Genomic DNA, 26,572 nt, shown 5'->3' with positions numbered 1-26,572 from the left:
ACTAGAATGCTATTTGGCCCTACACAGAGAGTACACAGCGGCAGAATACCTGACCACTGTGACTGACCCAAAATTAAGGAAAGCCTTGACTATGTACAGACTCAGTGAGCATAGCCTTGCTATTGAGAAAGGCCGCCGTAGGCAGACATGGCTCTCAAGAGAAGACAGGCTATGTGCTCACTGCCCACAAAATGAGGTGGAAACTGAGCTGCACTTCCTAACCTCCTGCCCAATGTATGACCATATTAGAGAGACATATTTCCCTCAGATTACACAGATCCACAAAGAATTTGAAAACAAATCCAATTTTGAAAAACTCCCATATCTACTGGGTGAAATTCCACAGTGTGCCATCACAGCAGCAAGATTTGTGACCTGTTGCCACGAGAAAAGGGCAACCAGTGAAGAACAAACACCATTGTAAATACAACCCATATTTATGCTTATTTATTTTATCTTGTGTCCTTTAGCCATTTGTACATTGTTAGAACACTGTATATATATATAATATGACATTTGTAATGTCTTTACTGTTTTGAAACTTCTGTATGTGTAATGTTTACTGTTAATTTTTGTTGTTTTTCACTTTATATATTCACTTTGTATGTTGTCTACCTCACTTGCTTTGGCAATGTTAACACATGTTTCCCATGCCAATAAAGCCCTTGAATTGAATTGAATTGAATTGAGAGAGAGAGAGAGACAGAGAGAGAGACAGAGAGAGAGAGAGAGAGAGAGAGAGAGAGAGAGAGAGAGAGACAGAGAGAGAGAGAGAGAGAGAGAGAGAGAGAGAGAGAGAGAGAGAGAGAGAGAGAGAGAGAGACAGAGAGAGAGACAGAGAGAGAGAGAGAGAGAGAGAGAGAGAGGAGAAGAGAGAGACAGACAGAGAGGGAGAGAGAGACAGAGAGAGAGAGAGAGAGACAGAGAGAGAGAGAGAGAGAGAGAGAGAGACAGAGACAGAGAGAGAGAGAGAGAGAGAGAGACAGAGAGAGAGAGAGAGAGAGAGAGAGACAGAGAGAGAGAGAGAGAGAGAGAGAGAGAGAGAGAGAGAGAGAGAGAGAGAGAGAGAGAGAGAGACAGAGAGAGAGAGAGAGAGAGAGAGAGAGAGAGAGACAGAGAGAGAGAGAGAGAGAGAGAGAGAGAGAGAGAGAGAGAGACAGAGAGAGAGAGACTAGAGAGAGAGAGAGAGAGAGAGAGAGAGAGAGAGTGAGAGACAGAGAGAGAGAGAGAGATAGACAGAGAGAGAGAGAGAGAGAGAGAGAGACAGAGAGAGAGAGAGAGAGAGACAGAGGAGAGAAGAGAGACAGTAGAGAGAGAGAGAGAGAGAGAGATCAGAGAGAGAGAGAGGAGAGAGAGAGACAGAGAGAGAGAGAGAGAGAGAGAGAGAGAGAGAGAGAGAGAGTGAGAGACAGAGAGAAGAGAGAGAGAGAAGAGAGAGACAGAGAGAGAGAGAGAGACTAGAGAGACAGTGAGAGAGAGAGAGAGAGAGAGAGAGACAGAGAGAGAGAGACAGAGAGAGAGAGAGAGAGAGAGACAGAGGAGAGAGAGACAGAGATGATAGAGACAGAGATAGAGAGAGAGAGAGAGAGAGAGAGTGGAGAGGAGAGAGAGAGAGAGAGGAGAGTGAGAGAGAGAGAGAGAGAGAGAGAGAGAGAGAGAGAGAGACAGAGGAGAGAGAGTAGAGACAGAGAGAGAGAGAGAGAGTAGAGAGAGAGACCATGGAGAGAAGAGTAGACAGTGAGAAAGAGACTAGAGAGAGAGAGAGATCATTTCCCACAGAGAGAGAGAGACAGTGGCTGAGAGAGAGAGAGAGAGAGAGACAGTGGAGAGAGAGAGAGAGACAGTAGAGAGAGAGAGAGAGAGAGAGAGAGAGAGAGGAGAGATAGAGAGCAACTATTAAAGACTACCAGAACCCACTGGATTCTCCAATTACCTTGAACGAGTTACAGGACAAAATAAAAACCCTCCAACCCAAAAAGGCCTGTGGTGTTGATGGTATCCTCAATGAAATGATCAAATATACAGACAACAAATTCCAATTGGCTATACTAAAACTCTTTAACATCATACTTAGCTCTGGCATCTTCCCCAATATTTGGAACCAAGGACTGATCACCCCAATCCACAAAAGTGGAGACAAATTTGACCCCAATAACTACCGTGGAATATGTGTCAACAGTAACCTTGGGAAAATCCTCTGCATTATTATTAACAGCAGACTCGTACATTTCCTCAATGAAAACAATGTACTGAGCAAATGTCAAATTGGCTTTTACCAAATTACCGTACAACAGACCATGTATTCACCCTGCACACCCTAATTGACAATCAAACAAACCAAAACAAAGGCAAAGTCTTCTCATGCTTTGTTGATTTCAAAAAAGCCTTCGACTCAATCTGGCATGAGGGTCTGCTATACAAACTGATGGAAAGTGGTGTTGGGGGTAAAACATACGACATTATAAAATCCATGTACACAAACAACAAGTGTGCGGTTAAAATTGGCAAAAACACACACATTTCTTCACACAGGGTCGTGGGGTTAGACAGGGATGCAGCTTAAGCCCCACCCTCTTCAACATATATATCAACGAATTGGCGAGGGCACTAGAAAAGTCTGCAGCACCCGGCCTCCCCTGCTAGAATCCGAAGTCAAATGTCTGCTGTTTGCTGATGATCTGGTGCTTCTGTCACCAACCAAGGAGGGCCTACAGCAGCACCTAGATCTTATGCACAGATTCTGTCAGACCTGGGCCCTGACAGTAAATCTCAGTAAGACCAAAATAATGGTGTTCCAAAAAAGGTCCAGTCACCAGGACCACAAATACAAATTCCATCTAGACACTGTTGCCCTAGAGCACACAAAAACTATACATACCTTGGCCTAAACATCAGCACCACAGGTAACTTCCACAAAGCTGTGAACGATCTGAGAGACAAGGCAAGAAGGGCATTCTATGCCATCAAAAGAAACATAAATTTCAACATACCAATTAGGATCTGGCTAAAAATACTTGAATCAGTCATAGAGCCCATTGCCCTTTATGGTTGTGAGGTCTGGGGTCCGCTCACCAACCAAGACTTCACAAAATGGGACAAACACCAAATTGAGACTCTGCACGCAGAATTCTGCAAAAAAAAAATATCCTCCGTGTACAACGTAGAACACCAAATAATGCATGCAGAGCAGAATTAGGCCGATACCCACTAATTATCAAAATCCAGAAAAGAGCTGTTAAATTCTACAACCACCTAAAAGGAAGCGATTCACAAACCTTCCATAACAAAGCCATCACCTACAGAGAGATGAACCTGGAGAAGAGTCCCTAAGCAAGCTGGTCCTGGGGCTCTGTTCACAAACACAAACACACACTACAGAGCCCCAGGACAGCAGCACAATTAGACCCAACCAAATCATGAGAAAACAAAAAGATAACTACTTAACACATTGGAAAGAATTAACAAAAACAGAGCAAACTAGAATGCTATTTGGCCCTACACAGAGAGTACACAGCGGCAGAATACCTGACCACTGTGACTGACCCAAAATTAAGGAAAGCCTTGACTATGTACAGACTCAGTGAGCATAGCCTTGCTATTGAGAAAGGCCGCCGTAGGCAGACATGGCTCTCAAGAGAAGACAGGCTATGTGCTCACTGCCCACAAAATGAGGTGGAAACTGAGCTGCACTTCCTAACCTCCTGCCCAATGTATGACCATATTAGAGAGACATATTTCCCTCAGATTACACAGATCCACAAAGAATTTGAAAACAAATCCAATTTTGAAAAACTCCCATATCTACTGGGTGAAATTCCACAGTGTGCCATCACAGCAGCAAGATTTGTGACCTGTTGCCACGAGAAAAGGGCAACCAGTGAAGAACAAACACCATTGTAAATACAACCCATATTTATGCTTATTTATTTTATCTTGTGTCCTTTAGCCATTTGTACATTGTTAGAACACTGTATATATATATAATATGACATTTGTAATGTCTTTACTGTTTTGAAATTTCTGTATGTGTAATGTTTAATGCTAATTTTTGTTGTTTTTCACTTTATATATTCACTTTGTATGTTGTCTACCTCACTTGCTTTGGCAATGTTAACACATGTTTCCCATGCCAATAAAGCCCTTGAATTGAATTGAATTGAGTGGAGAGAGAGACAGAGAGTGGAGAGAGAGACAGAGAGTGGAGAGAGAGAGACAGAGAGTGGAGAGAGAGAGACAGAGAGTGGAGAGAGAGAGAAAGAGAGTGGAGAGAGAGAGAAAGAGAGTGGAGAGAGAGAGAGAGAGAGAGAGAGAGAGAGAGAGATAACGGTAGAGTGAGAAGGATCCCCAGTGATGCCTTCACATTTCTTTAGGAGGTTTTGTAAGGTTGGACAAAGTACCCTGCTAGCAATGAGGAACCGGCCCAGAAGCGTCCCTCTTCCGGGGGGCCGGAACTGATTGGATCGGCCCGGTGTCGGACTCGGCCCAGAATTGGCCCAAGTACATCAAGGCCGTTTCCGTCATTCGGAATTCAGCCGACTTTGCCGGCATCTTACCAGAATCCCCCCAGAAGCGGCCCGATGCAAATTTAAATAAATGTATACAAAATTACCTGATTTAGTCATTTTAAATATTATTAAATTACATTTTATACATACAAATTATACTCATCCACAAAAAAAACATTTGTGTCAAAGGAAACACCATACACCTGGTGACTGTGTCAGTGTGCATGTGCCTGGCCTGCCAAAGGAGTCACTACAGCGCGATGGGACAAGGACATCCCTGCCGGCCAAACCCTCCCCTAACTCAGGCGACACTGGGCCAATTGTGCATCGCCTCATGGGTCTCCTGGTCACGGCCGGCACGGGTCTCAAATCAGCATCTGTAGCATCACAGTTCGCTGGTACGATGCAGTGTCTTAGACCGCTGCACCACTCGGGAGGCTCCATCCACAAAGTTTTTAATGCTTATATGATGTACTGTTTTATCTTTTTTGTGTGATGTGATTTAAGTGCCTTAATGTATTTGGACCCCAGAAAGAATATTTGCTGCCTTGGCAGGAACTCATGGGGATCCATAATAAACCACAGGAAGTGTAGCTGCTGCCTTGGCAGAAACTAATGGGAATCAGACTGAACACCAGGAAGAGTAGTTGCTGCCTTGGCAGGAACTAATGGGGATCCATAATAAACCCCAGGAAGAGTAGCTGCTGTCTTGGCAGGAACTAATGGGGATCCATCATTAATACAAATACAAAACACACACATACACCAACTGACACAAGTGCCTGACTCTATTAGACAATGTATTTGTAATGCTTTGTTTTTTTAATAGTTATTGTTTTATATTCTATTTATCTCTGATAAGTTACCCAGGAAAGGTACAAAAAATGCCCATATTAATATCAGTAGCCTTAAAAATCAGTAACTTGTTAACATAGCATTCAATATTTGGATGAGAATCACTTAGATCATTCATTTGATGATACAGCAGTAGCAATGCAGGGATATAACATCTAAAGAGACTATTGAGTAGGTGTTGCTGTATATTGTAATGAACCTGTAAGGCCACCAAAACTCACATGCAGTTTATTGACTAGTCTAAACAGTCTAGGACACTGATTTTCCATGAAATAATCAAGTTGTATTTTATTTGGATGAACAGACAGTGATCCCCAGCACTGACCGGCAGCACAAAGCCTTCCCAAAAACTCTCCCTCAGCATGCCCCCCCCCACATTCTCACATACAGCAACTCATTTGTATAACATTGTGTAAAACATTGCATTACCCGCTTCTTAAACTGAACACACTCTTTGTTTAATAATCTGGATAAACACACATAAAATACCCTCTGAGAAGTGTACAGTAGCCAAACGCATTCAGAATGCATTGACCAAACAGGCCTCCTAATACAGTTGAAGTCGGAAGTTTACATACACCTTAGCCAAATACATTTAAACTCAGTTTTTCACAATCCCTGACATTTAATCCTAGTAAATATTGAATGTGAAATGTCAGAATAATAATGGAATGAATCATTTATTTCAGCTTTTATTTCTTTCATCACATTCCCAGTTGGTCAGAAGTCTACATACACTCAATTAGTATTTGGTAGCATTGCATTTAAATTGTTTAACTTGGGTCAAACGTTTCGGGTAGCCTTCCACAAGCATCCCACAATAAGTTATGTGGATTTTGGCCCATTCCTCCTGACAAAGCTGGTGTAACTGAGTCAGATTTGTAGGCCTCCTTGCTCACACAAGGAGGCCTAGATTTGTAGGCCTCCTTGCCTGACTTGTTCAATTCTGCCCACAAATTTTCTATAGGATTGAGGTCAGGGCTTTGTGATGGCAATGCCAATACCTTGACTTTGTTATCCTTAAGCCATTTTGCCACAACCTCAGAACAATGCTTGTGAAGTGTACCAGTCCCTCCTGCAGAAAAGCACCTCCACAACATCTATCAGAAGCTTCTAAAGCCATGACATAATTTTCTGGAATTTTACAAGCTGTTTAAAGGCACAGTCAACTTAGTGTATGTAAACTTCTGACCCACTGGAATTGTGATACAGTGAATTATAAGTGAAATAATCTGTCTGTAAACAATTGTTGGAAAAATTGCTTGTGTCATGCACAAAGTAGATGTCCTAACCGACTTTCCAAAGTTATAGTTTGTGAACAAGAAATTTGTGGAGTGGTTGAAAAACAAGTTTTAATGACTCCAACCTAAGTGTATGTAAACTTCCGACTTTATTTGGGTTCTACCCCCCTGACCCATGTGATCTTCCGCTGCAATTGACTCAGGTGCTAGATCCGCCTCAAAGGAGACACTTTCTCTTGCAGGTGCACAGGGCAACTCAGTGTTCACGTCCATTTGCTTTGTATGAGTCTCTCAACTGAGCTTTCAGTCCTGACAGTGTCCAGTTTCCATTCCACTGAGACATTAACATCCCTTGGAACCCACAGTCTCACAATGTCCCCCACCCTTCTCTTGAAGGGGTAGTGTGTCTGACTAGGCACAAATGAGTCAGTGCTCAACTCAGTCTCTTGTCCCGTGCCAGTGACCTCATGCTTTGAAACAAACCCAAGTAAGGTTTGAGCCTGTTGTAGTGTACATGATAAGCATGATAAGGTCCGTTGCACTGTATTTCTTCATACAGCACCTCTTTTCAGTTTTGAAAGGACACTTGAATTTCTGTCTCAGTTTGAGTGATCCCCTGTGGTAGTCTATAAGCCACACATATTCATTTTCCTGATACCTCTGGGGTGTCACCTTGAGATCAATGTATTGCTTCTGTTTACATGTGGTTTTTATGTGATTTCTCTTTACAGCTTCCCTTACAGTGCTTAAATACCCTTGCACCTTTTGCACATAATGTTTCCAGAACCACATGAACTGGTAATGTCATTTCAGTACTGAAAAGCACCATGTATGGTGTGAACCCCGTGGAATATATATATATTTTTATTTAACTAGGCAAGTCAGTTAGGAACAAATTCGTATTTTGCAATGACGGCCTACCCCGGCCAAACCCTCCCCTAACCCGGACGACGCTGGGCCAATTGTGCGCCGCCCTATGGGACTCCCAATCACTGCCGATTGTGATACAGCCCGGGATCGAACCAGGGTCTGTAGTGACACCTCTAGCACTGGGATGCAGTGCCTTAGACAGCTGCGGCACTCAGGAGCCGCAAAGAGTGAACACTACTCCTGTATGCCAGCATCACATATGGGAGTATCTCATCCCAATTTATTTGATTGTCATCATCAAAAAATGACATCATATTGATCAGAGTTCTGTTCATTCTTTCCACTAAACCATTTGATTGTGGGTGGTATGGAGAGGTTTGGGTTTTGTTCATTTGTAAAAGATTGCACATCTTTCTATGACATCTCTTTCTCTATGGATAGAGAGAGGAATGCTTAGCTTCAACACAAAATCCTCTACTAGTTTCTTGCCACTATTACTGCTTCCTGATTGGGCATGGCATATGCCTCTGACCACCTAGTAAAGTTATCTGACACTACCACTACCATAATTACCTCGTCCCATCTCTGTAAATGGACCCATTTTGTCTCTCAAAATGGCGGCCTGTGACATAGCTTGTCATGGGTGGTCTGGGGGCTGGACCCTGTAACTTATACGCAGCGCACGCCACACAGCCCTTACAACACTGCTTTATGGCTCTCTGCTAACCTGGCCAATACAATCTTACTCTGATTTTACTGGTGAGTTTTTCTACTCCTAAATGGCCTCCTGTTCTATCATTGTGGTGAAGGCAAGTACCTCATAAACAAGCTCATCTGGTACCACCCCTCTCCAGATGGTGTCATCTGTCTCATAGTTTTGACTCTCAAGGAATAACACCCCATTCTTCACATGTAATGACCCCCACACTTGTTTGAAAGGCCTGAACTTTGGCTCTGATTGCAACTCCACAGGGAGCTCTGCTTTACACTCTTTTTGTCATTTCTTTAACTAGGAGACCATTGGGTGTCTATCCTGTCCTTCCAAAAGGAAAGCTGCATTTTTGGGTACTGCCTGGCTCATTTGAGCTCCAACTGCAGACTCAATAGTGACATCCTAAGGCTTGTTTACGATGGCTCTCAGATTGACAGTGGCCTCCTGTGAGACGGCTGTGTTCACACTCTCTCTGTGTGTGTGTGTGTGTGTCGGCGTGACACACCATCTGCATTACTGTGCAGTCTCTCTGGCCTCTGGACAATATCATAGTCAAACTGATCCAGTATCTCTAGCCATCTAGTCAACTGTCCCTCAGGTTGTTTGAAGTTACTCAGCCACCTCAGTGAGCTGTGATCATTTCCCAGTAGAAATGTCCTCTCCAGCAAAAAGTGTCTGATGTGTTTAAGAAACACTACCACATCAAGAAGCTCCTTCTTGGTAGTTGAATACTTCCCTCCTGTTTTGACAGGAGGGGAAGTATGGCTCTCTACCCTCGTGTTTCTGGGAGAGTACTGCCCCTATGCCTGTGCGACATGCATCAGTATCCATTATGAAATCTAAATTTGGGTCTGGCCAGTGTGGAGGATGTGGTACATTTTTACTTGAATGAATTAAAGGCCACTTGACACGCTGCGTTCCACTCAAACATTTCCCCCAATCTGCACAAAGGCTCCGTCATAGCGGCAAAATCTGGTATTAACCTCCTGTAGTGTGACGCCAGGCCTAGAAAAGCTTCTTGCTTCTGTCAGCAACTTGGGGCCATGACCTGATTGTCTCTGTTTTCATGGGGTCAGTGGACCCTCCCTCAGCCGAGAGGATGTGTCCCAGGTAGCTCACCTGCGACCTGAACAAATGGCACTTAGATGGCTTCACCTTAAGTCCTGCTTGCTCCAGTCTGCTGAAAACCTTGTCTAAACACTTCACATGTTCTTTGAATGTACGACCAAACACCATGATGTCATCTAAGTACACCAAGCATGTTGTTCACTGTAAATCAGCCAAAACCAGGTCCATGAGACGCTGGAAGATGCTCGGTGCATTTGTCAACCCAAACCCCATGGCCTGGAATTTGAAAAGCCCTCTCTTTGTCTCAGAAGCAGTTTTGCAATGATCCTCGGTGTATACCTCAACTTGCCAGTACCCACTGGTTAAGTCTAAAGTGGAAAACCACTGAGCACCGGCAAGCGAGTCCAAGGTCTCGTCAATCCTAGGAAGTGGATAAGCATCTTTTTTTTTGTTTAACCTTCTGTATTCCGCACATAACCTGATTGAGCCATCCTTCTTTCTTACTAACAACACTGGTGCTGCCCATGGACTGATGGGTGGGCTAACTATTCCCCTTTCTAACACGTCCTGCAAATGCTTGTCACACTCTTCTTGCAGATGAACAGGCACCCGTCTCAACGCTTGTTTGATAGGCCTGGTGTGCGCTATGTCAATCTTATGCTGGACTAGTTTTGTGCAGCCCAAGTCAAATTCACCAGTGCTAAACACTCCAACATACCTTCCCACCATTTCCTATACAGCTCCCAGCTGCAATCTATGTCCAGCTCTTGCATTAAATGTTCTACGTCCCACTTTGCTGTGGTGCGAAAGTATGGCGGCTGATTAGAATCCTGTAGGCTAGCAACGATAGTGTCTTCACTACCCTTCTCCCAGATAGAGAAACCCCCCAGTTCAGTGCCCTCTTTCAGTAACTGTGATTGCAGAGTTACATTCATCACACGCACTGACAGTTTCCCCTTCACTAAGCTCCAAACACTACAAGCTGCCAACATGTTACTTGTACAGTATCAGTGACTTAAAACGCAGGGCTCAAGAATACCCTCAGTTTTGTCATTGTCCCCTCAACTTTACCAGTTATAAAGATTTCACTTCCGGAGGGGATAATCGTGTCATTCATCACAAACACTTTACACACTCCCCCTGCCCCTCTCCTGAAAACACACTCCCCCTGCCCCTCCCCTGAAAACACACTCCCCCTGCCCCTCCCCTGAAAACACACTCCCCCTGCTCCTCCCCTGAAAACACACTCCCCCTGCCCCTCCCCTGAAAACACACTCCCCTGCCCCTCCCCTGAAAACACACTCCCCCTGCCCCTCCCCTGAAAACACACTCCCCCTGCCCCTCCCCTGAAAACACACTCCCCCTGCCCCTCCCCTGGAAACACACTCCCCTGCCCCTCCCCTGAAAACACACTCCCCCTGCCCCTCCCCTGAAAACACACTCCCCCTGCCCCTCCCCTGAAAATCAACAGAATCTGCTTCCCCAAAACACAACATGTTTCCTTTCTCAAATCAAGTACAGACCCATATTTTACCAGGAAGTTTGTCTCTATCAGTGCACACTGGTCTGTGTCGCTAGCGAATACAAAATCCCAGGTCAGATTAAAACCGTCAATGTTTATGACTGTGAACCAGCTACCCAGGACTGAGAGAAACTGTCCATTTGCTACTTTAACCATGTTGTGATATGGTTGCAGTGTACCCCTCTTACCTCCAGTAGCATTTCTCCATACCCGTTTGTGTACCATGACCTCACCACCATGACCTCACCAACATGACCTCACACTCGAAATTAGCAATTTTGCACTCCAGGTAAACCCCACTAGATCCTGCCACATACGTCTCGTTTCTGAGCCATTGAATTGTGACTCTACTTTGTCTCTGTACTGACGTTTTGCCTGTTTGATTGCCTTACGGAGGGAATAACTACACTATTTGTATTCTACCATATTCCCAGTCACCTTGCCATGGTTAAATGAGGTGGTTCGCACTTTCAGTTTTGCGCGAATGCTGTCATCTATGCACAGTTTCTGGTTTGGGTAGGTTTTAATAGTTACAGTGGGAACATCATCACCTATACACTTCCTGATGAACTCAGTCACCGTGTCCATCTATACGTCAATGTTATTCTCAGAGGCTACCTGGAACATATCCCAATCCACGTGATCAAAACCATCTTTAAGCATGGATTCCGATTGGTCAGACCAGGGTTGAGGGTTGAGTTTCTGCCTATAGGAAGGGAGGAGCAAAATGGAGTCATGATCTGATATGTTATCACAATCACATTATGAGTCAATATTATGAGTCAATCATGAAACATACACCACCGCCTTTCTTCTTCTGGAGAGTTCTTTATTTATATATTGGGGCGGCAGGGTAGCCTAGTGGTTAGCGAGTTGGACTAGTAACCGAAAGGTTGCAAGTTCAAATCCCCGAGCTGTCAAGGTACAAATCTGGTGTTCTGCCCCTGAACAGGCAAGTTAACCCACTGTTCCTTGGCCATCATTGGAAATAAGAATTTGTTCTTAACTGACTTGCCTAGTTAAATAAAGGTAAAATAAATGAACATTCCTGTCTGTGCGATGCACTGAGAACCCAGCTGGCTGCAGGGGTGGAAAAAGTACCCAACAGTCATACTTGAGTAAAAGTAAAGATACCTTAATAGAAAATGACTCAAGTAAAATTCTACTTGAGTAAAAGTATTTGTTTTAAAAAAAAGTAAAACTATAAATCATTTCAAATTCCTTATATTAAGCATACAAGACGATCCAATTCGGGAAAGTCGTATTCCTGCTCGTAATGCTGGTGAGTTACCACCACTCAGATATCCTGAAGTTATTTCCGGATGTATGTAATAACACCAAAAGCATTCTGGGCTGATAATGTCAGAAATAACACACAAAAAAACCAAAGTACTGCAAAGCTAGAAGCAGAGCTGTCATGTCTGTCGACGCCATCTTGTTGTGGGTGAGGTGGATTTTTTTTGTTTGTCCATCAATAATGAAAAACCACTTGGTATTGACAACATAGATGGAAAGCTACTGAGTTTGGATGAAAATGTTCATCCTCAAAACTTGAGGGAAGCCAGTCATTCCGCTACACAAGAATGGTAAAGCACCCTTTGCTGGTTCTAACAACCGAACAATCGGCTTGCTGCCGACTCTTAGCAAACTTCTGAAAAGAATAGTGTTTGACCAGATACAATGCATGTGTCCATGTATGCTGATGATTCAACCCTGTGTCAGCAATCACAGTTAGTCAAGTCACTTCAAACCTACACAAAGAGTCGCATGTCAGTTTTATTATGGGTGGCTAGTGATAAACTAGTCCTGAACATCTCTAAAACTAAGAGCATTGTATTTGGTACAAAGAATTCCCTAAGTTTTAGACCTCAGCTGAATCTGATCATGAATAGTGTGGCTGTTAAGCAAGCTGAAGAGACTAAATAACTTGACATTACCTTGTATTGTAAACTGTCATGGTCAAAACATAGATTCAATGGTTGTAAAGATGGAAAGAGGTCTGGCTGTGATAAAGAGATGCTCTGCTTTGTTGACACCACACTCCACAAAGCAAGTCCTGCAGGCTCTAGTTTTATCTTATCTTGATTATTTCACAGTCATGTGGTCAGTTGGCCCAGAACAGAGCGTCAAGGCTTGCTCTTCACTGTAATCATAGGGCTTATATCAATACTGTGCATGCCAGTCTCTCTTGGCTAAAAGTAGAGGAGACTGGACCGCATCGCTTCTTGTTTTTATAAGAAACAGTGTTGAAAATTCCAAATTGTTTTCATAATCAACTCACACACACACTTAACCCACCAGACATGCCACCAGGGGTCTTTTCACTAAGAAACAGTGTTGAAAATTCCAAATTGTTTTCATAATCAACTTACACACAGCACTCACACACACACTTAACCCACCAGACATGCCACCAGGGGTCTTTTCACTGCCCCCAAATTCAGAACAAATTCAAGAAAACTTACAGTATTAAATAGAGCCATGATTGGATGGAACTCCCTTACGTCTCAGACAGGTCAAGTGTCAAGCTCCGCTAGTAGAGCATGGCGCTTGCAATGCCAGGGTTGTGGGTTTGATTCCCACAGGGGACCAGAATGAAACAAGTATGAAAACGTGTTCACTCACTATCAGACGCTCTGGATAAGAGTGTCTGCTAACTAAAAAATGTGAACAGCAAACCTGGTTTCAGAAAGCAACACAGCGTCTCTCCCTTATTTGACCTGGATATTTTGTGTGTATTTACTAATATGTGTGACGTTTTAACATTGATTAGTTCTGTTCTTGTTTATAAATGTTCTGTATTATTTCATGTTGCATGTGGACCCCAGGAAGAGTAACTATCGCAACAGTTAATGGGTATCCTAATCAAATAAAAAATACCAAGTTTATATATTTGCTGTTTTCATATTTCTGGCGTTTTCATATACATCGGTTGTTTTTATTGGTCTAAGGTCAAACGGTGTCAACATTCTGACTTAAGGGAGAACTGTCCCTTTAACTAACCATGTGACTAAAGTACCTGTGTGATGTGCATGGGGTCCCTGGTAAGGTCAAATCAGATGATAAATACCAAAGACATTGTCACCTAAATGTTTTATTGCCGATACAATTTGAATTTGAACTGATATAATTTGAATATCTTTATTTGTGGCGTACATAAAAATTAAGCTACTTTTACAAATGAGGCCACAGTGAATCAGTACTTGACACTTTATAATGTACTCATAGTGAAGAAAAAACCTCCCCTTTACCCCAGACACACCATGGTTTACCTTGGTAAACTACTGGACAACAACAGGGGTGTATTCACTAGGAACCAAACAGAAGCCAACTGGCTAAAATGGGGAGGGACTAACCTAAAATTGTCCAATAAGAAATGCTTGTTTTTGTTGAAAAACTTTTGTGGTAGAAAATGTTTTTCTACGGTTTGCACTAATAAATACACCCCAAAATCTAAATCAACACTTGATTATGGCTTCAGATTGTCAGCTGATTCCTCCTGCTGTCATCCTGTGATGCGCCTGAAGGGGTCACCCTCCACCCTCCTCATGCAGTTCCCCACCTCCCTCTTCCTCTGGCCACCACTGGCCCATCATCCAAAACTAGAGCAGCTTTCACAGAAAGCACAAATAAAACCCACTTGGCTTGTGTCCTCTTTGTCTAAGCCAACCAAACATGATCATAGCAGGTCGCTTTAAAAAGGCAATACCTGCCCCAGGTCTTCAGTATCTAAACAAGTAGTTCATCACGACAGTTCAAGGGGTTACGGGCGGTTCTCTCCTTCTCTCTGAGTGACCGTGGCCCGGGGTGAGGCTCCCTGTGATGCACTGCTGGCTTCTGGTCCTCCTGACCCCCCCATGCAGCAGAGGACTGTGGGTAGAGCGGAGCAGAGCCCTGGCTGTCGGTCCGTGGTGACGTGTTTCCCCCACGCCTGGAGTGTCCCTCCCGGCCATCACAGTTTAATATCCTGAGACTCGGACATCTTGGCCAGGGTCTTCTTGACGCGCAGTGCCGTGAGGCGAGAGGCCGGGTTGTGGGCCCAACACTCCGTCATCAACTTGCCCATCTGCCTAAGGCACTGTAGGGGGCACAACAAAACACAGTCAGCTCTAGTTTTTGGATTAACCAACGTGTGTGTGCGTGTGTGTGTGTGGTTGATGTGTGTGTGTTTACATGCTTATGTGACTCTGTGTGTGTCTGTGTATGTGTGACTGGCTTACCTCGTCGCTAGTCCAGCGGTTGGGGAAGGAAGGTCGTAACCTCTTGATGCAGACTACCTCTCTCATGTCCTCATACGAGGGGTCAGAGGGCACCAGGTCATGGTACGGTAGCTGGTACTCCTCTACAATACCTGGAACACATAAATACCACAATGCGGATTTGATCTAATTTCGCTGAAAGCTCTACAGTACTTCCTGAGACAGTTTCCGCTAGGTACAGATCTAGAATCAGCTTTCCCTCCCCAATCCTAACCTCAACCATAATTGGGAAAAATGCTAAACTGACACGAGATCAGCATCTAGGGTGAAACTACTTGGTTACAGTACCTCCTGAGACACAGCGCCTGGCGATCTCCCAGAGGATGAGGCCGAAGCTGTACATGTCGGCCATGATGTAGGACTGGAAGTGGTTCCTGTTGAGGCTCTCATCCAGGACTTCTGGGGGCATGTAGCGCTTGGTGCCCACCCTGGTGTTGGGAGGGATGTCCACCTCGTTGGTGTCACTGGGATGGTAGAAAGGAGAGGTAGGGATGGAGGGAGGGAGAGAGGGAAACCATGTTAGATTAGATGAGAGAGATAGTGATGGATAGAAAAATAGAGGGAGAAATATGGATGGAGAGAAGAACAGAGGGAGAGATGTTAGATGAGATGAGAGATAGTGATGGATGGAGAGAAGAACAGGAGAGAGATGTTAGATGAGAGAGATAGTGATGGAGGGGGAGAAGAACAGGGGAGAGATGTTAGATGAGATGAGAGAGATAGTGATGGATGGAGAGAAGAACAGGGGAGAGATGTTTGATGAGATGAGAGAGAGATAGTGATGGAGGGAGAAGAACAGAGGGAGAGATGTTAGATGAGATGAGAGAGATAGTGATGGAGGGGAAGAAGAACAGGGGAGAGATGTTAGATGAGAGAGATAGTGATGGAGGGAGAAGAACACAGGGAGACCATGTTATATTAGATTTTTTTGTTTAGTTTAGTTTTTAATTTAATTTTCCTATTTGTATTTCCATGAACCTTTTCAACTTATTGTTGTCCATTGTGACACTATGATACTCTCATGCAAATAGTTTGGTTGAATGGAATTAATTATGAGGGACAATCGATCGACTGGCACGCACACAATAACACTCTCCCCCCCCTACCTGATGAATTTGACAGCCAGGCCCAGGTCAGCGATGCAGCAGGCTCCATTCTTCTTCACCAGGATGTTCTTGCTCTTCAGGTCTCTGTGGGCGATGGCCGGCTTGCCCTGGGTACCAAAGATCTCTGTGTGGAGGTGACAGAGGCCCGAGACTGAGGAGTAGGCCAGTCGCAGCATGGCCTTGGTGTCCAGCGTGGTGGACTTGAGGTAGTCGTACAGAGAGCCACCCTCATGGTAGTCTGTGATCAGGTAGAGCTGGGTCCACGAGCCTGTTCCCTTGATGTCAGCCGCTATGAAGCCTGATGGACACAGGGGAAGTTGAGCGATATGGAACTGAGGAACATTATAGCACTATTATAGCATTACAGTATATGTACAGAGAATTCAGAAAGTTTTCAGACCCCTTCCCTTTTTACACATTTTGTTACATTACAGCCCAATTTTAAAATGGATTAAATAAAAAATTATCATCAATCTACACACAATACCCCATATTGACAAAGCAAAAACGGGTTTTTATACATTTTTGCAAATGTATTAAAAATAAAACAGAACTAACTTATTTACATTAGTATTCAGACCCTTTGTTATGAGACTCAAAATTGAGCTCAGGTGCATCCTGTTTCTATTGATCATCCTTGAGATGTTTCTACAACTTGATTGGAGTCCAACCTGTGGTAAATTCAATTGATTGGACATGATTTGGAAAGGCCCACACCTGTCTCTATAAAAAGGTCCCACAGTTGACAGTGCATGTCAGAGCAAAAACCAAGCCACGAGGTCGAAGGAATTGCCCGTAGAGCTCCGAGACAGGATTGTGCCGAGGCACAGATCTGGGGAAGGGTACCAAAACATGTCTGCAGAATTGAAGCTCCCCAAGAACACAGTGGCCTCCAACATTCTTAAATGGAAGAAGTTGGTCAGAGAGGTGACCAAGAACCCAATGGTCACTGACAGAGCTCCAGAGTTCCTCTGTGGAGATGAGAGAACCTTCCAGAAGGACAACCATCTCTGTAGCACACCACCAATCAGGCCTTTATGGCCCAGATGGAATCCACTCCTCAGTAAAAGGCACATGACAGCCCACTTGGAGTTTTCCAAAAGGCACCTGAAGAACTCTCAGATCATGAGAAACAATATTCTCTGGTCTGATGAAATCAAGATTGAACTATTTGGCCTGAATGCCAAGCATCATGTCTGGAGGAAACCTGGCACCATCCCCACGGTGAAGCATGGTGGTGGCAGCATCATGCTGTGTGGATGTTTTTCAGCGGCAGGGACTGGGAGACTAGTCAGGATAGAGGGAAAAATGAATGGAGCCAAGTACAGAGAGATCCTTGATGAAAACCTGCTCCAGAGCCCTCAGGACCTGAGACTGGGGTGAAGGTTCACCTTCCAACAAGACAACGACCCTAAGCACACAGTCAAGACAACGTAGGAGTGGCTTCAGGACAAGTCTCTGAAGGTCCTTGAGTGGCCCAGCCAGAACCCGGACTTGAACCCGATCGAACATCTTTGGAGGGATCTGAAAATAGCTGTGCAGTGACGCTCCCCTTCCAACCTGACAGGTTTTGAGAGAATCTGCAGAGAAGAATGGAAGAAACTCCCCAAATACAGGTGTGTCAAGCTTGTAGTGTCATACCCAAGAAGAATAGGCTGTAATCACTGCCAAAGGTGCTTCAACAAAGTACTGAGTAAAGGGTCTGAATACTTATGTAAATGTGATATTTCAGTTTTTTTTATATACCTTTGAAAAAAAAAAAAAAAACGTTTTTTTGCTTTGTCATTATGGGGTATTGTGTGTATATTGCAAAAAAAAAAAAAAAATTTTATAATAAGGCTGTATTTGGAAAAAGTCAAAGGGTCTGAATACTTTCCGAATGCATTGTGTATCTCACACAGCAACTCTCTCTCCTTACACAGTATGTTCTCGTGTCTCATGAGGACAGTCTGGTAAATCTCAGTCTCTCTGAACCAGCTGGCCTCTTCGGTGGTGAAGAAGACTTTGACGGCCACCCTCTCTCCTCTCCACTTGCCCATCCACACCTCTCCGTAGCGGCCCTTTCCAATCTGCTTAACCATCTGAATCTGCTTGGCTATGGTGCGCTGCACCTGGGAGGAGGGGGAGAGGGGAGGAGGGCGATGTCAGACAAGGTTCCTTCACATTGGTGGTAGATGAGGGGAGTCTCCCCCCACTGTGTGATAGATAAGGGGAGTTTCGCCCCACTGTGTGGTAGATGGGGGGAGTTTCCCCCTACTGTGTGGTAGATGAGAGGAGTTTCCCCCTACTGTGTGGTAGATCAGGGGAGTTTCCCCCTACAGTGTGGTAGATCAGGGGAGTTTCCCCCTACAGTGTGGTAGATCAGGGGAGTTTCCCCCTACTGTGTGGTAGATGAGGGAGTTTCCCCCTACTGTGTGGTAGATGAGGGGAGTTTCCCCCTACTGTGTGGAAGATGAGGGGAGTTTCCCCCTACTGTGTGGTAGATGAGGGGAGTTTCCCCCTACTGTGTGGTAGATGAGGGGAGTTTCCCCCTACTGTGTGGTAGATGAGGAGAGTTTCCCCCTACTGTGTGGTAGATGAGGGGAGTTTTATGTGCGGATTAATTGGTGGAGTAGAGGACCTTGTGCATTTCAGGTAAAATAACAACTCAATGTTTATATCCCAAGACAAATTATCTAGCAACAGCAAGCTAGCTAAATAGGACTAATTAGCTAGCAAGTGCAAGCTAACTAGCAGAATTGCCATAAAGGTTTAATGTTTTTCGACCTGTCCCCACATGAATGTAATTGGTTCAGAGTTTGTAGTGACATTTTAAACTGCGTGTCGTGATCGTGTTTGGTGTGGGGGGACAAAATACATTTATGCACGATGGCGCACACGCGCAGCCGGTTTGGGTTCCGTGTTAGGCTTTCTCTGGCCCAGAATGCACAAAAACAGTGTTAGGCTTTCTCTGGCCCAGAACGCACACAAACAGTGTTAGGATTTCTCTGGCCCAGAACGCACACAAACAGTGTTAGGCTTTCTCTGGCCCAGAACGCACACAAACAGTGTTAGGATTCTCTGCCCCAGAACGCACACAAACAGTGTTAGGCTTCTCTGCCCCAGAACGCACACAAACAGTGTTAGGCTTCTCTGCACTGAAGTGGTGCTGAAGTGACGTGCAACACACACGTGGCAGAATGGTTGTGATACAATGGAGAGTTTTTCCTGCACAAAAATGATTACAAAAGCGTTGTGGAGACACAGCTCATGTGTAAACATTTTTGTACAGACTGACAAACCCTCTGTCGTAGCACAAACATATCAGTTGTATCATTGTGTTGTTCATCAGTTGTACTACATGGGTGTGTGGGTGTCCTTCAAATATCTCCTTTCTCCTGAAGTGTACACTCCTTCACTACTTCCTACAAACCCTTCTCCTGAAGTGTACACTCCTTCACTACTTCCTACAAACCCTTCTCCTGAAGTGTACACTCCTTCACTACTTCCTACAAACCCTTCTCCTGAAGTGTACACTCCTTCACTACTTCCTACAAACCCTTCTCCTGAAGTGTACACTCCTTCACTACTTCCTACAAACCCTTCTCCTGAAGTGTACACTCCTTCACTACTTCCTACAAACCCTTCTCCTGAAGTGTACACTCCTTCACTACTTCCTACAAACCCTTCTCCTGAAGTGTACACTCCTTCACTACTTCCTACAAACCCTTCTCCTGAAGTGTACACTCCTTCACTACTTCCTACAAACCCTTCTCCTGAAGTGTACACTCCTTCACTACTTCCTACAAACCCTTCTCCTGAAGTGTACACTCCTTCACTACTTCCTACAAACCCTTCTCCTGAAGTGTACACTCCTTCACTACTTCCTACAAAACCTTCTCCTGAAGTGTACACTCCTTCACTACTTCCTACAAACCCTTCTCCTGAAGTGTACACTCCTTCACTACTTCCTACAAACCCTTCTCCTGAAGTGTACACTCCTTCACTACTTCCTACAAACCCTTCTCCTGAAGTGTACACTCCTTCACTACTTCCTACAAACCCTTCTCCTGAAGTGTACACTCCTTCGCTACTTCCTGAAAACCTTCTCCTGAAGTGTACACTCCTTCACTACTTCCTACAAACCCTTCTCCTGAAGTGTACACTCCTTCACTACTTCCTACAAACCCTTCTCCTGAAGTGTACACTCCTTCGCTACTTCCTACAAAACCATCTCCTGAAGTGTACACTCCTTCACTACTTCCTACAAACCCTTCTCCTGAAGTGTACACTCCTTCACTACTTCCTACAAACCCTTCTCCTGAAGTGTACACTCCTTCGCTACTTCCTACAAAACCTTCTCCTGAAGTGTACACTCCTTCGCTACTTCCTACAAACCCTTCTCCTGAAGTGTACACTCCTTCACTACTTCCTACAAACCCTTCTCCTGAAGTGTACACTCCTTCACTACTTCCTACAAACCCTTCTCCTGAAGTGTACACTCCTTCACTACTTCCTACAAACCCTTCTCCTGAAGTGTACACTCCTTCACTACTTCCTACAAACCCTTCTCCTGAAGTGTACACTCCTTCACTACTTCCTACAAACCCTTCTCCTGAAGTGTACACTCCTTCGCTACTTCCTACAAAACCTTCTCCTGAAGTGTACACTCCTTCGCTACTTCCTACAAACCCTTCTCCTGAAGTGTACACTCCTTCACTACTTCCTACAAACCCTTCTCTTGAAGTGTACACTCCTTCACTACTTCCTACAAACCCTTCTCCTGAAGTGTACACTCCTTCGCTACTTCCTACAAAACCTTCTCTTGAAGTGTACACTCCTTCACTACTTCCTACAAACCCTTCTCCTGAAGTGTACACTCCTTCGCTACTTCCTACAAAACCTTCTCTTGAAGTGTACACTCCTTCACTACTTCCTACAAACCCTTCTCCTGAAGTGTACACTCCTTCACTACTTCCTACAAACCCTTCTCCTGAAGTGTACACTCCTTCGCTACTTCCTACAAAACCTTCTCCTGAAGTGTACACTCCTTCACTACTTCCTACAAACCCTTCTCCTGAAGTGTACACTCCTTCACTACTTCCTACAAACCCTTCTCCTGAAGTGTACACTCCTTCGCTACTTCCTACAAAACCTTCTCCTGAAGTGTACACTCCTTCACTACTTCCCACAAATCCAAAGTATTGCATTGGTCTAGACATGGGCTTAGTGGGAGTTTTCACAATGTTTCTTACGCCAGTAATTTACTTTACAATCGGTGAAGGGACGTGATTAAATCCAGACTTAGGGAGGATACAACTAGTGAGCTGGTGGTAGAGGGGTGCAGTGTGTGTAACATACCAGCAGGGGGAGACCTGAGCCACTGCCTGAACTCTGGGACTGTTCTATAAGGTCTCTGAGAGACTCTCCCGGAGGGATGTAGGACTCATCCTGCTCCAGACCAATGCTGTAGCGCGGCCCAGACTCCTGGCGCTTGTACCTGCAGCACAGCCAAACACACACACACACATCAGTATACATCAAACAACCCTTTAATGTGAGTAGTTTGTATGGAATATCAGAATTCTGGATAATTCAAACATTGACTAGAAAACATGTCATATCAGAGATATATGATTCTTCGTTGTGTTCAATTATTTTCATTCAAAGTACAAACAATACTTCTCCTGTGGATTCATCAGACAAAACAGAAACACAATAAAATAAGTATTTTTTAAAATGCATTTGTTCCCAAAGTGGAATGAATATTTTAAGTACAGATGAACAAAGAGACTGTACATGTACTGGGAATAACCTTATTCATAACATGGTAACAGGACTAAATGCCTAACCCTGTTCCTGGAGAGCTACCTTCCAGTAGGTTTTCACTCCAACCCTGTTCCTGGAGAGCTACCCTCCAGTAGGTTTTCACTCCAGTAGGTTTCCAGGAACAGGGTTGGAGTGAAAACCTACAAAACGGTACGTAGCTCTCCAGGAGCAGGGTTGGAGTGAAAACCTACAGGACGGTACGTAGCTCTCCAGGAGCAGGGTTGGAGTGAAAACCTACAGGACGGTACGTAGCTCTCCAGGAACAGGGTTGGAGTGAAAACCTACAGGACGGTACGTAGCTCTCCAGGAACAGGGTTGGAGTGAAAACCTACAGGACGGTACGTAGCTCTCCAGGAGCAGGGTTGGAGTGAAAACCTACAGGACGGTACGTAGCTCTCCAGGAGCAGGGTTGGAGTGAAAACCTACAGGACGGTACGTAGCTCTCCAGGAACAGGGTTGGAGTGAAAACCTACAGGACGGTACGTAGCTCTCCAGGAGCAGGGTTGGAGTGAAAACCTACAGGACGGTACGTAGCTCTCCAGGAACAGGGTTGGAGTGAAAACCTACAGGAGGGTAGCTCTCCAGGAACAGGGTTGGAGTGAAAACCTACAGGACGGTACGTAGCTCTCCAGGAACAGGGTTGGAGTGAAAACCTACAGGACGGTACGTAGCTCTCCAGGAACAGGGTTGGAGTGAAAACTCTCCAGGAACAGGGTTGGAGTGAAAACCTACAGGAGGGTACTTAGCTCTCCAGGAACAGGGTTGGAGTGAAAACCTACAGGACGGTACGTAGCTCTCCAGGAACAGGGTTGGAGTGAAAACCTACAGGAGGGTAGCTCTCCAGGAACAGGGTTGGAGTGAAAACCTACAGGACGGTACGTAGCTCTCCAGGAACAGGGTTGGAGTGAAAACCTACAGGCCGGTACGTAGCTCTCCAGGAACAGGGTTGGAGTGAAAACCTACAGGACGGTACGTAGCTCTCCAGGAGCAGGGTTGAGCAGCCCTGTTCTAAAACGTTCTCTCGAGGCAAACTGAGTTTCACCTGAAGTAGCAGAACATAACGATGAGAGCCAGGATAATGCTGCACACAGTGACGGAGATGAGCAGAGCCATGTGGTGAATGTTCCCATCTGCATAATCTACAGAGAGGGAGAGGGGGTGAGAGAGAGAGAGAGAGTGGAGCGAGAGAGGGGGAGGGGGCAGGGAGGAGGGGAAGAGTTGGAGAGAGAGGGGAGTGAGAGAGGGGGAGGGGGAGAGGGTGGGGAGGAGGGGAAGAGTTGGAGAGAGAGGGGAGTGAGAGAGGGCGGGAAGGAGGGTTTGAGGGGGAGAGAGAGGAGGAGGAGGAGAGAAGAAACAGGGGGAGAGAGTAACAACGGATCACTTCATATAAGTAACAGATCACATATTCAATACAAACAGGGGCCACACATCCCTTTGGAAATAGACAACAGTCAAAAACAGTCATCATTAAGTCATGTTATTTCAAAGGTTCTTTATTGTTAATCCAACATGTTATACTCTCTCTCAGTTCCACACACAGTGGTGTCCCCAGGGACCAGAGTGAACTAGCTGAGGGAACCCTAGCCCTGATCGATAGGATCTCTTCCTGAAGCCCGCTTCTCGAGTTTCAGATTGATGACACTGCTGGCCATGTCTGTTGGGAGTTCTGCTTTCTCTGGGACTCTAGTCTTACTGCCACACACACACACACACACACACACACACACACACACACACACACACACACACACACACACACACACGACCTGCCGTTGTGTGTGAAGTCCAACACATCCTTTCAGGTCTTCTACAGAAACCCTAGCTAGTGATCTCTTGGGCCGATTGTGGGCCAATCACTGCAGAAGAGCGGAGCTATGGAGCTGACTTTACTGCCTCCATTTCACCTGCTTCTCTCACTGGTGACTCGCTGGGCCCTGACATGGTCACTGGTGACTCGCTGACACTGTCACCTCGCTGGGCCCTGACATGGTCACTGGTAACTCGCTGACACTGTCACCTCGCTGGGCCCTGACATGGTCACTGGTAACTCGCTGGGCCCTGCCACTGGTAACTCGCTGACACTGTTACCTCGCTGGGCCCTGACATGGTCACTGGTAACTCGCTGGGCCCTGCCACTGGTAACTCGCTGACACTGTTACCTCGCTGGGCCCTGACATGGTCACTGGTAACTCGCTGGGCCCTGCCACTAGTAACTCGCTGACACTGTTACCTCGCTGGGCCCTGACATGGTCACTGGTAACTCGCTGGGCCCTGCCACTAGTAACTCGCTGACACTGTTACCTCGCTGGGCCCTGACATGGTCACTGGTAACTCGCTGGGCCCTGACATGGTCACTGGTAACTCGCTGGGCCCTGCCACTAGTAACTCGCTGACACTGTTACCTCGCTGGGCCCTGACATGGTCACTGGTAACTCGCTGGGCCCTGCCACTAGTAACTCGCTGACACTGTTACCTCGCTGGGCCCTGCCACTAGTAACTCGCTGACACTGTTACCTCGCTGGGCCCTGCCACTAGTAACTCGCTGACACTGTTACCTCGCTGGGCCCTGCCACTAGTAACTCGCTGACACTGTTACCTCGCTGGGCCCTGACATGGTCACTGGTAACTCGCTGGGCCCTGCCACTGGTAACTCGCTGACACTGTTACCTCGCTGGGCCCTGACATGGTCACTGGTAACTCGCTGGGCCCTGCCACTGGTAACTCGCTGACACTGTTACCTCGCTGGGCCCTGACATGGTCACTGGTAACTCGCTGGGCCCTGCCACTGGTAACTCGCTGACACTGTTACCTCGCCGGGCCCTGACATGGTCACTGGTAACTCGCTGGGCCCTGACATGGTCACTGGTACCTCGCTGGGCCCTGACATGGTCACTGTTACCTCGCTGGGCCCTGACATGGTCACTGTTACCTCGCTGGGCCCTGACATGGTCACTGTTACCTCGCTGGGCCCTGACATGGTCACTGTTACCTCGCTGGGCCCTGACATGGTCACTGTTACCTCGCTGGGCCCTGACATGGTCACTGGTAACTCGCTGGGCCCTGCCACTAGTAACTCGCTGACACTGTTACCTCGCTGGACCCTGACATGGTCACTGTTACCTCGCTGGGCCCTGACATGGTCACTGGTAACTCGCTGGGCCCTGACATGGTCACTGGTAACTCGCTGGGCCCTGCCACTAGTAACTCGCTGACACTGTTACCTCGCTGGGCCCTGACATGGTCACTGTTACCTCGCTGGGCCCTGACATGGTCACTGGTAACTCGCTGGGCCCTGACATGGTCACTGGTAACTCGCTGGGCCCTGCCACTAGTAACTCGCTGACACTGTTACCTCGCTGGGCCCTGACATGGTCACTGGTAACTCGCTGGGCCCTGACATGGTCACTGGTAACTCGCTGGGCCCTGACATGGTCACTGGTAACTCGCTGGGCCCTGACATGGTCACTGGTAACTCGCTGGGCCCTGACATGGTCACTGGTAACTCGCTGGGCCCTGACATGGTCACTGGTAACTCGCTGGGCCCTGACATGGTCACTGTTACCTCGCTGGGCCCTGACATGGTCACTGGTAACTCGCTGGGCCCTGACATGGTCACTGGTAACTCGCTGGGCCCTGACATGGTCACTGTTACCTCGCTGGGCCCTGACATGGTCACTGGTAACTCGCTGGGCCCTGACATGGTCACTGGTAACTCGCTGGGCCCTGCCACTAGTAACTCGCTGACACTGTTACCTCGCTGGGCCCTGACATGGTCACTGGTAACTCGCTGACACTGTTACCTCGCTGGGCCCTGACATGGTCACTGGTAACTCGCTGGGCCCTGACATGGTCACTGGTAACTCGCTGGGCCCTGACATGGTCACTGTTACCTCGCTGGGCCCTGACATGGTCACTGGTAACTCGCTGGGCCCTGACATGGTCACTGGTAACTCGCTGGGCCCTGCCACTAGTAACTCGCTGACACTGTTACCTCGCTGGGCCCTGACATGGTCACTGGTAACTCGCTGGGCCCTGCCACTGGTAACTCGCTGACACTGTTACCTCGCCGGGCCCTGACATGGTCACTGGTAACTCGCTGTCCCTGGTCACTTCTATCTGTGTATGTGAGTGTGTGTGTATAAAGTATATTACTGGGTGTTTTGAGTGGGGGCAGGGTGGGGTGCAGGTCTTTGTTGCAGTAGTCCTGGTCAGTACAGCACTCCAGGGATCTTCTCAGTCGGGAGTTGCCTGTGTCCTGGAAGCACAATTACATTGTGAATGCATCAGATACTGTTGCTGTTCAATTTCTCACACTGTTCCCACAAGTGTAGCAACTTTCATGCTTTTATGAAAATGTTTTGACCCAAGATGGGCAAATATCGCCTGGAGTACACCTCGTACAGACAATACATTGATGAACAGAAGATGTGTTTGTGGTGTGCTGACTACACTACATGACCGAAAGTATGTGGACCCCTTGTCGAACATCTGATTCCAAAATCATGGGCATTAATATGGAGTTGGTCTCCCCTTCGCTGCGAGAATAGCCTCCACAGGCTTTCCACTAGATGTTGGAACATTGCTGCAGGGACTTGCTTCCATTCAGCCACAAAAGCATTAGTGAGG

At 46.2% G+C, this 26,572-nt stretch overlaps 1 protein-coding gene across 1 annotated transcript in view; it reads right to left on the bottom strand.

The window, feature by feature from the left end:
- Positions 1-13,847: 13,847 nt before the first annotated feature.
- Positions 13,848-26,572, bottom strand: part of LOC112249456 (bone morphogenetic protein receptor type-1B) — a 176,247-nt gene continuing 163,522 nt past the window's right edge. Inside the window, exons 5-12 of the mRNA XM_042320298.1 lie at positions 26,099-26,201; positions 22,989-23,085; positions 21,479-21,617; positions 18,057-18,249; positions 16,139-16,436; positions 15,321-15,496; positions 14,994-15,124; positions 13,848-14,851 (exon numbers count right to left, since the gene is read on the bottom strand). Of these exons, the coding sequence (XP_042176232.1) occupies positions 14,726-14,851; positions 14,994-15,124; positions 15,321-15,496; positions 16,139-16,436; positions 18,057-18,249; positions 21,479-21,617; positions 22,989-23,085; positions 26,099-26,201 (1,263 nt within the window). The 3' untranslated portion in view covers positions 13,848-14,725. The remainder of the gene's footprint in view (positions 14,852-14,993; positions 15,125-15,320; positions 15,497-16,138; positions 16,437-18,056; positions 18,250-21,478; positions 21,618-22,988; positions 23,086-26,098; positions 26,202-26,572) is intronic.

Source organism: Oncorhynchus tshawytscha, linkage group LG04, assembly GCF_018296145.1.
Source record: "Oncorhynchus tshawytscha isolate Ot180627B linkage group LG04, Otsh_v2.0, whole genome shotgun sequence".
Lineage (NCBI taxonomy): Eukaryota > Metazoa > Chordata > Actinopteri > Salmoniformes > Salmonidae > Oncorhynchus > Oncorhynchus tshawytscha.
Note: the sequence above shows the minus strand (reverse complement) of the source record. Positions and strands in the feature narration are given on the sequence as shown.